The sequence below is a fragment of the Pseudonaja textilis genome, chromosome 9, assembly GCF_049901715.1.
Source record: "Pseudonaja textilis isolate UNSWEBS1 chromosome 9, rPseTex1.2, whole genome shotgun sequence".
In the NCBI taxonomy this organism is placed as follows: Eukaryota; Metazoa; Chordata; class Lepidosauria; order Squamata; family Elapidae; genus Pseudonaja; species Pseudonaja textilis.
Window position 1 is genome coordinate 3,904,006 of NC_141998.1, and position 13,878 is coordinate 3,917,883.

A 13,878-nucleotide genomic window follows, 5' to 3' on the forward strand; every position below is an offset into this window, starting at 1 on the left:
CAAAGGGGCCCTCACGTCTCCCTTCTTTTAATTCGGGTTTCGTTTAGGAAACCAAAGGGTGCCATTTTGTGTGTGTGTGTGTGTGTGGGTGTGTGTGTGTGTGTGTGAGAGAGAGAGAGAGAGAGAGAGAGAGAGAAATAATATCTCTCTTCTTCCTGCTTCCCCCATCAGATAGAATAGTGGCATAAAAACAGGACTATCTCAATCCTACTCCTACAAAAATTTGTGTATATTTTTTCTTATCTTGGGGGGAAAAAGAACATCAAAAAAAAAATTAAACATTGCAAAGCCCCAAAACTACACCATAACGTTTGCTATGGTGCACAGATGTAGAGAGGAATTTCCAACAGGGGGGGGTGCCCTATGGATCGTCCTCGACTTATAACCTTTCATTTAATGACCACTGGAAGTTACCACAGTATTGAAATCATTGCCCAACACCCAGCCAGAGCCGAAGAAGCTTCTTGGATGAGAAGCGAAACATCTTGTTGAGGGAGCTTCATTACTGAAGGCTTTCAAGGGGAGATTGGACTGCCATTTGACGGGGTTGGTGTAGGGTTTCCTGCTTGGGTGGAGGGGTTGGACTAGATGACCTAAAAGGTCCCTTCTAACTAAGCTACTCTGTTGTGACAGTGTACACAGCAAACAAGATAACTATGCTGGGTTTCCTATCACAAATCACTAGTTGAACCTTTCCCGAGCATTTAGGATTGCATGATGTATCAGCGGATTATGTGAGTAGATCCCAGTAAGGTGGCCTTCTGCAGCTGACCAATGGTGATCTTGTCAGCACCAATTGTTTTCAAGTGCTTGCCTAGGTCTTTAGACACAGCACCCAGTGCGCCGAGTACCACTGGAACCACCTGCACTGGTTTATGCCAGAGTCTCTGCAGTTTGATTCTCAAGTTTTGATATCTGGTGATTTTTTCAAGTTGTTTCTCATCGAATCTATCTATCTATCTATCTATCTATCTATCTATCTATCTATCTATCTATCTATCTATCTATTTATCTATCTGTTATTAGTAGTACCCTGTTTCTCCAACAATACGGCCTCCTCCAATAGGAAGTCCCAGCATGTTTTATAGTCATGAAATGAAATTAAGCCCCTCCCCCCAAATTAAGGCCTATATTAAAACATGCGAAATGGGGGGGAATGGTGGTGGTGGGGCTTGCCGTTAGGAAGTACTTTTGTTGCACACCCGGATATGGTGCTGCCTGCGTTGACCCCGATACGAAGTGCCCCACCAATGCTGAGGTCAACATCCAAGCCGTTGCCACCCACCCGCCTGAAGATGCAAGGGGGGGAGGAATTAAGTCACCCCCAAAAAGATGGCCTAGCCATTTTTTCGGGGCTCAAAAAAAAAATAAGACCCGGCCTTATTATATGAGAAACACGGTAGTAATAGTAGTAGTAGTACTACTACTAGTAGTAGTATTCCTGTCATGCTGACCAATTAGCCATCACCGGACACATAGACTTAAACAATATCTACATACAATGCAAAAGAGGCAATTCACAAGCCAAAAAGGGAACAAAAACATGAAAACACCTCCTGGCCAGCAATCAGCACCCAGATGAGCATAGATCGGGGTGGGCAAACTACGGCCCGGGGGCCACATCCGGCCCGTTGGTCTTTTTAATCCAGCCCGCTGAAGATTGGTACAGAATTAAGGTTTGATGTGAATGATTGAATGATTGCATTCATTTGATTTTGACTTGTAATGACAGGCATTTCGACACCAGGTGGTGGCCCATCTGTCAAATTTTAAAAGTCAATGAGGCCCCCAAGCCAAAAAGTTTGCCCACCCCTGGCATAGATTAACTATAAGATGAACATAAAACCAAAAATTAAGTAAACAATACCCCAATCAAGGAACTGCCAGACAAGCTAACAATAAACAGCCAACCTCCGAGGCCACTCCCACCAACACAGGTGGGAGACCAAGCCACTAGACTACAGTATAAACTGAGAGCAAATCCTTCTCCTTGCTAGCCCCGAGGATGTTACCTAGTTTGGGTAATGAAACGTCGACAAGAAAACCACAAAGCTCAGAGAGTACCAAAGACCCCCTCATTTCAACCCAAAACTACAAATGTTCTCCTTTAGACTTTACCACTACTTAAGGTTGCAAATCTAGGCCTAATTAGCCAAAAATGAGATTTAAGTTGCAATGTCCTCACACCTAACTCCAAACCTGTCCTATGCTACTTATGTTTCAGAGCAGAGTGCAACCGATCAGGAGAACATCATGCATTAAAGATTCATGCAGGCAGATTTTAATATAACCAGGCAAAGTAATGTTTATGATCCCACCCCTGGTACAGGTTAGGGACACGGCGGCTCAGTGGCTAAGAACGCTGAGCTTGTCAATCAGAAAGGTCAGCAATTCAGCGGTTAGAATCCCCAGCGCTGCGTCACGGAGCGAGCTCCCGTTCCTTGTCCCAGCTTTGACCTAGCAGTTCGAAAACATGTCAAAATGCAAGTAGAAAAATCGGGACCCCTTTGGTGGGAAGGGAACAGCGTTCCATGCACCTTCGAAGGCGTTTAGTCCTGACAGGCACATGACCACGGAGACGTCTTCGGACAGCGCTGGCTCTTCGGCCTTGTAACGGAGATGAGCAGCGCCCCCTAGAGCCGGAAATGATTAGCACGGATGTGAGAGGGGATCCTTTACCTTTTTATGGTACACGTTATCTATTTTTTTCTTGGAAGGATTAAAGCCTGTTTTATAGCATGCTCTCTTTCTGATTGTATCTGATTCCTACCAAGAGCTGGGTCTGAAGAGAAGCTCAGCACCTATACTGCAATAAAATGAAGAGTCCAATTTAGTTTGGGGCGCTTGTTGAAGAATAACTTCGCTAAAGATCTAATCCTGTAGTATTACAGCAAAGCACAAAAGCTAAAGAGAGGAAAATCTACAATTCCAATTTCTCACCTGTAGTCAGAACTTATTTTTTAAATGGATTCTTGAAATGAGTTGAAAGGAGCATTTATGTCATCAGTTCTAACTCCCTGGTGCAGAATCCCAGACAGATACAGGATGAGCCTTCATTTCAACACATCGATCCTTTATCTGAATAATTGGTTACGTTGCCAAACTGCTAGGAAGCTGTTTTGAACATTCACATGGAGCTGATCTTCTGTTGAGCTCCAAGGAAAAGCCACTGACATACTTCGGAACAGTTTATTTTATTCTTCCTCGCCTACAGTCAAAAATCTTGTCAAACTAAAGCAACTATTTGCATCGCTATGTATATACTCTGGGAATCGTTAGGGACAGAGTTTCAGTTTTAGTTTCACAGCAGCAAGCAGCTTTAGTACAGAACAATTGAGCTAAGCCACGCCCAGGCTCCTTGCTGTCTTCTTCTTGCTCACACACAGCAAATACTGCTTCAGTTTCCAAACAGCCCTCAACCCTCTCACAGACTGACAGGACCTAACCAGATGAATACCGATGGACACTGGTAGGCAGAGGCACAATTTCCCCCCTCTCATTTTCCTCCCCCAAAACTAAGCCCGGTCACATAGTTTCATAGCAAAGCACGGGTATCGAGCTTGTATTCAGATATTTGTTAACGTTGTTTGGGTGTGACTGCAACAAGTAGAAACCTCTGAAAACAGAGATTTCTGGTTGTTGTAGCAATCCAATTGTTATTGGTTATCAGTCCAAATATAACATTTGCGATCTCTGGAATAAAACAGAAATGTGAGAAAGGAGATCTTGTCAAATGACATGACAGCTGGCTCTCCCTTGGCGGCCTTCAGATGCGATAGGCAGAGTCTAATTCTTGAATCGCTCTGATGGCTCTCATAGCATGGAACATTATGTCGAGGGCAGTTTTGCCAATCACAATTGCTCATTAAGCCACATAACAACAGCTCCAAGGTCCAAGACTGCAGGTTGCTGCCTTGATATGTTCCTAATTTTTAGTTAATATTCTATCTGTCAACTTCCTAATTTTGGTTTGGGTGTCATATTTAAGGAAACCCAGTGCGGGGTTTTAATTTTATTGTTTTATTGTTTTGGTCGTCATCGTTTTATTGATCGTTTCATGATTGCAGTGAGCTGCCCAGATTAGCTAAAATGGGCAAGTGTATAAATCTTTCAAATCAGCCAACCAATCAATTAATTGCTACTGAGCAGCATACTGTAATCTGGGAAGCAAAAATGGCGGCGTATCCTTATCCCACTTGGCAAGCTGCCTTGTCTTTCATCATTTTCCACAACTGCTCAAGATCAAGATGGCGCGAAGTATTAATTAATACCACTTTATAATGCCTTGGGGGTAAGCCCACACTTGGAAGACTGCATCCAGTTTTGGTCGCCACGATGTAAGAAAGATGTTGAGACACTAGAAAGAGGGCAGAGAAGAGCAACCCAAGATGATGAGGAGACTGGAGGCTAAAACATACGAAGAATGGTTGCTGGAACTGAGTATGTCTAGTCTGATGAAAAGAAAGACTAGGACTGACATGATAGCAGTGTTCCAATATCTCAGGGGCTGCCCCAAAGAAGAAGGAGTCAAGCTATTCTCCAAACACCTGAAGGCAGGACGAGAAGCAATGGATGGAAACTAATCAAGGAGAGAAGCAACCTAGAACTAAGGAGGAATTTCTTGACAGTTAGAACAATTAACTGGTGGAACAAATTGCCTCTAGAAATTGTGAAAGCTCCAACACTGGGAGTTTTTAAGAAGAAATTGGACAGCCATTTGTCTGAAGTGGTGTAGGGTTTCCTGCCTAAGCAGGGGGTTGGACTAGAAGACTTCCAAGGTCCCTTCCAACTGTTATTCTAATACTCAGTAATAAGTATCATCTAGCCAAGCTGCAAATTTCTGACTTTTTAGTCAGCTTTCAACAGTTTCTATAGAAAATTTCCAGACTTGATTATTCTTTCCATTAATACAGGTTTATCTGTGACTTATGACCAAAACCGAGATCAAAATTGTTTCTTGTCCTGGCCTCAGGTGCTTTGGAGAATAAATTGACCCCCAAGGATATTCTCAGCATATTTTTATCTGGTATTTCCAAAAAGTAGCTGATGCATATAATAATTGCTCTGGGATAGATTGAGGCTCATTGGTAGGTAGCTCGCCTTGGCTATGTCATCCTGTACCCACTTAATCTTCAGGGTTTTTTTTTTCTGGTTTAATGTTTTTCTACTTTTTTAAGGCATTGCACTGATTTTAATTATATGCCATCCGGAGACTGTGCTGAATGAAGTAGCCCTTATAAATCTAAACATATAACTAAAATAAACAAGTCGTGATATGGGTTATTTAATTGGGCACAGCATGTTATGTAAATACATAGAAGTTGTGTTTTGTTGATCGTACCTTTAGTCAAGAGCTACCAGAATGGAATTCTTTGTAAAGAAATGATGATGATCACAAGCCTCCAGCAAATCTTAAGTTAAAAATGAAATTGCCAAGCAAAGAAAAACCTTGATATTTAGCAGCATGTTTAGCTGTGAAATATACCTTGCGTAAGATTCTTTTTCATTGATCCTCGACTATTTGTCATCTGTCCAATTCTAATGGGGGAAAAAAATAAAACAATTTTGATTGTAACATTGGCTACAATAGAAATGCGTGGACTTAAATCTCTTGCGGGAGCGCAGGTACTCTTGACTTATGATGCATTTGACCCCTCCCTCAGGCTCAGCCTGGTCATCTCTCCCATCATGCATACCACCCACGAATTTGCTATCTATATCTCCTTCTCTTTCAGCTCAAGCATTTTTAGCATTTTAATCTCAACTGCTTAGTGCTCCCATTGCAATTTAAGGGGTGAAAAGTGTTCAGTGAGGGCCTCGATCAAGTTCGTGGCTTCCAACGAATTGCAAGCAGATCTAAGTATCCATCTTTATTTAAAGCACAAAAACAGTGGTGGGGATTCTCAGTGAAACGGGTCCGTAGGTCTCACTGAGGAAGGAAGACTCAGTAGAAGAAAAGAAAATGGTATCTAAATAGAACATTTCGACAGAGGTAGCATGCTGTTTTTAATCACCTCACCAGAGATTTTAAAAAATAAGTATTGCTATCCTGCTGGATTTAATAATTTAGCATGAAGAGCTGATGTTCAGGCAGTTTTATTACTCCTCTCTTTCATTATGTTGGACAGCTCCGTATCCTCAGCCGTTCCAGACTGCATTCTTCTCACAAAAGTGCTTTCAAACCACTGTCGCTTCTGCTGACTTTGAAATGTGGTGAACATAAAGCAGATATTGCAAAAACTGTCTCTGCTCAGCTCAACTAAAACTTCAACTGACCGGTACAGAAATACAAAGATCGTCAGCACTTCCTCTGCTCAAAGAATGGCAAACTTTCTCCCACTCTGCAACAGAGAATGGGGTCGGAGGAAGTTGTCATACATGACTGTGATAGAAAAGACCTTCCAAAGATAGACTGCTGGGGTTTTAAAGAGCAACTGATGTTGGAGGAAACACTTTGCCCTGAGACCAGAAGTCAGGTGATAGAGCAAAGTAAGAATTCCTCCAGGCACAAAGAATTAGGACCATTTGTAAGGTTGCAGATGAGGGGATTTAGTCAAGAATCTATACACAAGAATCTGGTCAACTAAAGTTCAACATTAAATTGGCACCATGTAAAAGTCAACAGAATTCAGGAGGGGTTGGACTTGGAGCACTTGTGGGAATGCAAGGACTCTAAACTGATGACACACTTAACTCCACCTTCCTCAGCTCTGCCTGCTCTTCTCCTATAAGTTCCTACCAATGGGAGCACTTGTGGGAATGCAAGGATTCTAAAATGACGACACACTTAACTCCACCTTCCTCAGCTCTGCCTGCTCTTCTCCTATAAGTTCCTACCAATGGGAGCACTTGTGGGAATGCAAGGATTCTAAACTGATGATGTACTTAACTCTGCCTTCTGCAGTGTTCTTCTACAAGTTCCTACTAATGGAAAGAAGGGAAGCTTGCCTGCTCTCGTGGTGATTCAAAGGAAAACATCTGCCTTGCTCAACTTTCCAAGATCAGACTAGAGTCAGAAATAAATCAGCTTAGTTACTAAAATCAGATGACAACCTGAGATCAATCAGGTCAGGAGCCAACCTCAGAGTGGTAAAAAGCATTGATAAGGATGTGCCTTAAATAGCAATCACAATAGCACTTAGATTTATATACCGCTTCACAATGCTTGACAGCCCTCTCCTAGCGGTTTACACAGTCAGCACATTGCCCCCAACAATCTGGGTCTTCATTTTACCCACCTAAGTCAACCTTGAGTATGGTGAGATTTGAACTGCCAAATTGCAGTCAGCTAGCAGTCAGCAGAAGTAGCCTGCAGTACTGCATTCTAACCACTGTGCCACCACGGCTCTTATCCATAAATGACATGGAGAGAACAATATTTTAGAAGTATTGAAAGTATCGAAGTGTTGAAAAAGAGCCCAACACTGTCCCTAAGGGAGCCTGTTTGTAGATACCTACAACTTGACTAGACTTTTTTCTTTTTGGGGGAAGATTTTTGCTTGAAATTCACTCTTCTTCAATTCTGCCCAGATCCAGAAAAAGAAACAATATTTTCCAACACAAATGAATCATCCACAAACTATTTTTTCTTGTGCCTTTGTAGTAACCCATAGAGATGACCTTGGAGAAAATACACAGGCAGCAACAAAAACCAAAGCATGCTTTTAACCGGGAAACAGAACAAAGAAGAAAGAATATTGGTTTTTTCCGTCCCCCACACCTCCAGAAAAATCCCTCTCAAATATATAGGACAGTGGTGGCTAACTTTTTGGGGCTCCTGTGCCAAAAATTGCATGTGCACTCACGTGCCACCCGCCACCCCCTTACCTGCACTGCGCCTCACAGCTGATTTTTTTCGGCTGGTTTGAGGCCTTTTTTGACCTCCCGGAGGCTTGGAAACAGCTTCTGTTAGGCTTGTCAGGCCAAATAATGGGCTTGTTTAATCACTTCCAGTACTGCAGGAAATGACGAAATGGGCCTATCATCCATCCTGAAAAGCCTTGCAGAGGCTTTTTCCAAGCCTCTGGGAGGCCAAACAAGGCCTCAAACCAGCCTAAAAATCAGCTGTGAGGTGCGCACATGCGCAGTGAGGTAAGTTTGCCTGCAGCTCACGTGCCGTCACAAATGGCATAGGTTTGCCATCACGGATATAGGAGGTAGAGAAAAGCTTTTCATCTGTCTTATGGTCGCCTTTATCAATAGCGCTTTTATCAATAGCCTTTATCAATATAGTTCCAGTTAAAACTTCTGAAAACTGTTTCCTGCCCTGGGTTATCTCAAAGAACTGGGAACCTTTTCTTCTTCTCTTATATTCTGTTCCTTCTCTTTCTCCTGAACAAAGAAACAAAAAAAAGCTATTACTCAATACTCAAACTTTGAGCTCAGTTCCACAAGATAGCGGAACTCCATTTCTCTTTCCAGAACTCCAGGATTAAAAGAGTCACATTTAACCTAATCCACAACATTCCTTCTCTCAAAGGAAGCCATGAGATTTTAAAACTTGAAGCGCTGCTGTTTGATTCCAGAATTCAACCAACCAATTAGTTAACCTTTCCAGGAATTGCTACCCATGGTATATTGCTTCTGCATTGCACCACAGACCCACAGCTTCCTGCAAACACCGAGAGCACAAAGAGATTGAGATGCTTGGGTTTGTTTTTCATAGACAAACTCAAATATCCCTGCATTTTTATCCCACAGTTTCGGGTTGTTGTCAGTAGCATACTTTATGCCTCCGATACATTTGATTATCCATCTCCTGCTGCCTTAGTAATTTGAAATAGGTTCCCCCTTAAATGGGGATTTATTATATCTCAGTAGGATTTATTCTGTTCTCTTCTATAATGTTCTTCCTCCACCCCAACAGACGGATTAGAAAAACATTCTTCTCCCTATAATTGGAGGTGGGAGGGAAGAATTGTTGAAGAACCAAGTACTATTGTCGAGGTAACTCGAAAGCCAGAGAGATCAAAACTAGCAAGGAAGTTTGAGCAAGTGCTTGATAATGGAGAGAGCATTATTTGATTTAGCATCAAAATGTTCATCGTCCCAGTGTCAGGACCTAGCTAGGGTAGCTGATGGGAAATTAAAAGCTAAGGAGGTTCAGAAAAATTATTAAAAATTGTTTGGGAGACCACCAAAAACACCTCAGGGCTATAAAATAGAGGGGAAAGTCTGTACCCTTTCTAGAGTCTCAACATTTTTTTTTAACATCGTGGTCACCGTGGTGTAAAAAAGATGTTGAGACTCTAGAAAGAGTACAGAGAAGAGCAACAAAGATGATTAGGGGGCTGGAGGCTAAAACATGAAAAGAATGATTGCTGGAATCGGGTATGTCTAGTTTAATAAAAAGAAAGACTAGGCGAGACATGACAGCAGTGTTCCGACATCTTAGGGATTGCCACAAAAAAGAAGGAATCAAGCTATTCTCCAAAACACCTGAAGGCAGGACAAGAAGCAATGGGTGGAAGCAATTAACACAGTAGAGAAAGTCCAGAAATACAGTATTTCACAAGACAAATTCTCCACTCCTCTACTCATTGCAGAATACCTTATGCCACCAGACTTGAAATTCTAGACCTAGAAAACCTAGAACTACGATGCCTTCGGTCCGATCTTAGTATATAAAATCATACATTGCAATGTCCTACCTGTCAATGAATACTTCAGTTTCAACCATAATAATACAGGAGCAAACAATAGATACAAACTCAAGGTTAATCCCACCAAGCTTGTGGTCAATGTCTGGAATACTCTACCTGACTCTGTGGTTTCTTCCCCAAACCCCCAAAACTTTAACCTTAGACTGTCTACTATTGACCTCACCCCTTTCCTAAGAGGTCTGTAGGGGGCGTGCATAAGCGCACCAACGTGCCTACCATCCCTGTCCTATTGTTTCTTTTATTTTTCTTATATGTATCCATGTATTCATAACTATGTTTATACTTATACCTATTATCTTGTAAGCAATTGACAAATCAAATCAAATAAATAAATAAGTAAACAAACAAACAAATAAATAAATAAGAAATAAATAAATAACTTAAGACTAAGGAGAAATTTCCTGACAGTTAGAACAATTAATCAGTGGAACAACTTGCCTCTAGAAATTGTAGATGCTCCAACACTGGAGGTTTTTAAGAAGAGATTGGATAAGCATTTGTCTAAAATTGTATAGGGTTTCCAGCCTAAGCAGAGGGTTGGACTAGAAGACCTCCAAGGTCCCTTCTAACTCTGTTATTCTGTTTCATGGAAACTTTTGGAGTGCCAATTGGCTTCACTAAAATTGGATATTTTTCTGGAACTAAGTCTGTGCGTGACTAGACTGGCAGAGCATTACAAAAATATCGGTCTGAAAAAAGAGGATATTGACAATTAAAGGCAAAACTGATACCATGAAATTGAAAGGAATAATATGTGGTCCACTTAGCACCATATTCAAGCCCAGGTTTCACAGTATAGAACCCAGTGGGAAAAAAAACAAGATTCAAATGAGTTTCCTAATAAAGAAATTTTTAAAAAAGCCTTAAGTGTGAGACAAGGAACAGCAAGTCCATCCTTATGATGGATCTTTAAGCAAAGGGGGTGGAATTGCAATGTCTGCATTTTACTCTCCAAAATAAGAGGTTTTTATTAAAAAAAAATAGACAACAAGGGAAATGACATTTCTTAATAGCAAAGACAGGGCGATGTGCACAACGCCGTTATCATACAACGAAGCTGGGACATGGCTACATTCATACAACAGGCTAAATTGAATTGAAAAGGAGCTAGTTTTACTTCAGCCTGTTGTGAGCATCTAGCCATTAACCTGATCGATTATGCGTACTAGCAAAGCTACAACATAGTAAACATCTTTGTGCATAGCATATGATGTGAACAATTACAGCTCATCAACCTAGGTTTCAATTTAGTTTATTGTGTGAACCCAACTTTAGGTTATTCCTAGATGGCATCCACTTTTTAGGAAAAACATTTATTATCATGGAAGAGGAGGAGGAGGAAGAAGAAGAGAAGGAAGAGGACAACTGTGGGTCCTTGGTGCTCTCTGAGTTTGGTTGTTTTCCTGCAAACTCTTCATGACCTCGTCTAGAGAACATCATCAGGGCTAGAAGGGAGTGGTGACTATGGGGAGGAGGAGGAGGAGGAGGAGGAGGAGGAAGATCCCCATATTTGAACTACTGGCTCACAGAGGCTGTTGTCTCCAGTGGACTAATGCAGAGATGCTGAAAAACTACCTTTTATCTAATTCCTTCTCTCAGCCTAAACTTCTCAGTAAACGAACCATCCCAGGCCAGAGAACTGCAGTAGTGAATGATCAGTGCGGATGAGAACTGGCCTTGCAGTGGCGCAGGATGGACTGATTATTTCAGAAAAGGAATGAGGAAAAGTAGAAGGAGGAAGGGTGGGAGTGGAGTGGAATGCAACGGTAGCAATTTTCACAGGCATTGAAGAAGCAGGCTAGACATGGGTAAACCGGTCGGGTTTCCTGGACTGCTTCCATAGCAAAAATCAATAAAGCAATCATTAGACAGGAGAATGAGAATCTTAGCCAGATAATTGTCTTTTCCATGTCTTCCACAACCTGAAAGGAAGGGGAAGAACCTGGGATGGATGAACTGGTTTTGTGAGCATAAAAGCTATCCCATCCGATTCCATGCAGAATAGAGAATGTTCACAGTAGCATCTTATGAATTGGAAGGCTCCTCCTTTTACCCATTTTCCAACCCTGCTTTGCTGGGGAACCAGTTTAACACCATCTAAAACAGAGGTGGTATTCAGTAGGTTCTGATCAGTTCTGGAGAACCGGTAGCGGACATTTTGAGTAGTTCAGTGAACTGGCAAACTCCGCCTCTGACTGGCCCCACTCCCATCCATTCTCTGCCTCTCGAGTCTCAGCTAGTCAGCTGGGTCTTCTTTGGTTGCCCTTCACAGGAGAAAGGAGCTGGAAAGCAGGTTAGTATGATGGGGAGGGAATGGAGATTTTACAGTGTCCTTCCCCTGCCACGCCCACCAAGCCACGCCCACAGAACCGGTAGTAAAAAAAAATTGAATCCCACCACTGATCTAAAATTATTAGCATGAGACTGAGAATGTTGGGAAGCAACACACTTCTTAGCCAGGTCACACTATTGCTGAGGTCTTAGACGTTGGTCCAAAATCTTTACAAAAAGGATGAGCCTGAGAAAGGGACTTGACGTGAACGGGGAAGACACCATAAAGGTACTTATTCCTTGGAGTGATTTGTGGCATAAAGCATAGCAAAGAAGAGATATTTTTAGGAAAACTGAATGAAACGAAGCTGTAGGAGCAAAATTCAAGGGTGGTTTGTAATGGTACTTCGAAGCTGGGAGATGAGAGAGTACTAAGTCAACGTTACAAGCCACCAGTGTGTACCCAGGGCCATATAACCAAGGCCTCTGAATTAAGCTTTATCAACATCTTCCCTCCACCACTGCAGAAATCCAATTCTGGTCCTCTCCCTTCTCCTTCCTTCCTCCTTCCTTCCAAAGGTACTCTGGAAAAGTGAAGACGTTAAGCATGACTGCAGCTTTCTCTCTGCAATGCACCCAAAAATTACAAAAATGGGAGAAATAAAGTTGTCACTGCTCAGAAAGGTTAGACGAGGAGAGGGAAACGGAGAAAGTTGCAGAGGGCAGAAGGCGGAAGAGATTCTTACTCACAGCAGAATACCTTATGCCACCAGACTTGAAATGTTAGACTTAGACAACCTAGAACTACGCCACCTTCGGTCCGATCTAAGTATCGTACATAAAATTATCTACTGCAATGTCCTGCCTGTCAATACTTCAGCTTCAAGCACAACAATACAAGAGCGCACAATAGATACAAACGCAAGGTAAACCGCACCAAACTTGATTGCAGGAAATACCACTTCAGCAACAGTGGTCAATGTCTGGAACACTCTACCTGACTCTGTGGTTTCTTCCCCAAACCCCCAAAACTTTAACCTTAGACTGTCTACTATGGACCTCACCCCTTTCCTAAGAGGTCTGTAGGGTGCACCAAATCGCCTACCATCCCTGTCCTATTGTTACTTTTTTATTCGTATCCATTTCATGTATTCATAACCATGTTTATACTTATACCTGTTATTTAATACTTGCTTGACCAATAAATAAGTAAAAATCAAAATAAAATAAAAAAGAAAAGGGTGGCTGGATTTATGCAAAATGTTTAGATAAATTAAAAAGCTAGCAAATGCATCCACACAAGAAACTACATTTATTGAGGGTTTATTGGGCTTAATTCATTTCTAATTGGATAATCCAGATTCATTTGATTCAAATAGGTGATTCAAGGTCAAATTACTTCAATCCAAACTGCTTCAATATTTAATTCGGGGGTGGGGCGGGGGAAGGAAGAATGTCCAGAAACATCAAAGTGCTTGCTGTTACATTAATCTGAGGAAGAAAGGAACAAAAATAGCAGGGATGCAATACCTCTGAGTGGATAGAAACACTGCAAAGTTTCCACTGGATTTGTCCTCCTGTGCTTTTATTTTCTTTCTAGGCAGAAATAGCAGACAGGACAACAATACAGCTTGCAAATCCTCCAGCCAAAGAATCTAAAGAACTCTCTTCCTGAACCCATGCAGAAAATGCCCTACTTAAACATCAAATCCTACTTACCATCCTCCTCAAACATGGAGCCTTTCAAAGCCTTTTACAGTTTACTTTTTCATTCATTCATTCATTCCATTTCTATAGTTGCCCATCTCACTCTGGATGGCTTGCAATTTAAAAAAAGTCACAATTAAAATATTAATGCCAACATTTAGTGATGTCACACTGGGGGCAGTTTTGCTACAAAAGATGACTGGGCTGATTTATTGCCGTTTTGCGGAAATAGCATACA

General features: G+C 41.7%; 1 protein-coding gene across 6 annotated transcripts in view; it reads right to left on the reverse strand.

Moving 5' to 3' along the window:
• Positions 1-13,878, reverse strand: part of ZMAT4 (zinc finger matrin-type 4) — a 168,528-nt gene that overhangs the window by 35,313 nt on the left and 119,337 nt on the right. Inside the window, exon 6 of one of the 6 annotated variants that reach the window (XM_087938843.1) lies at positions 5,921-6,341. The exons of the other annotated variants lie outside the window; for them this stretch is intronic. Coding sequence (XP_087794969.1) covers positions 6,268-6,341 — 74 coding nt within the window. The 3' untranslated portion in view covers positions 5,921-6,267. Of the gene's footprint in view, positions 1-5,920; positions 6,342-13,878 lie in introns of those variants that run through there. 6 annotated transcript variants of the gene reach the window in all.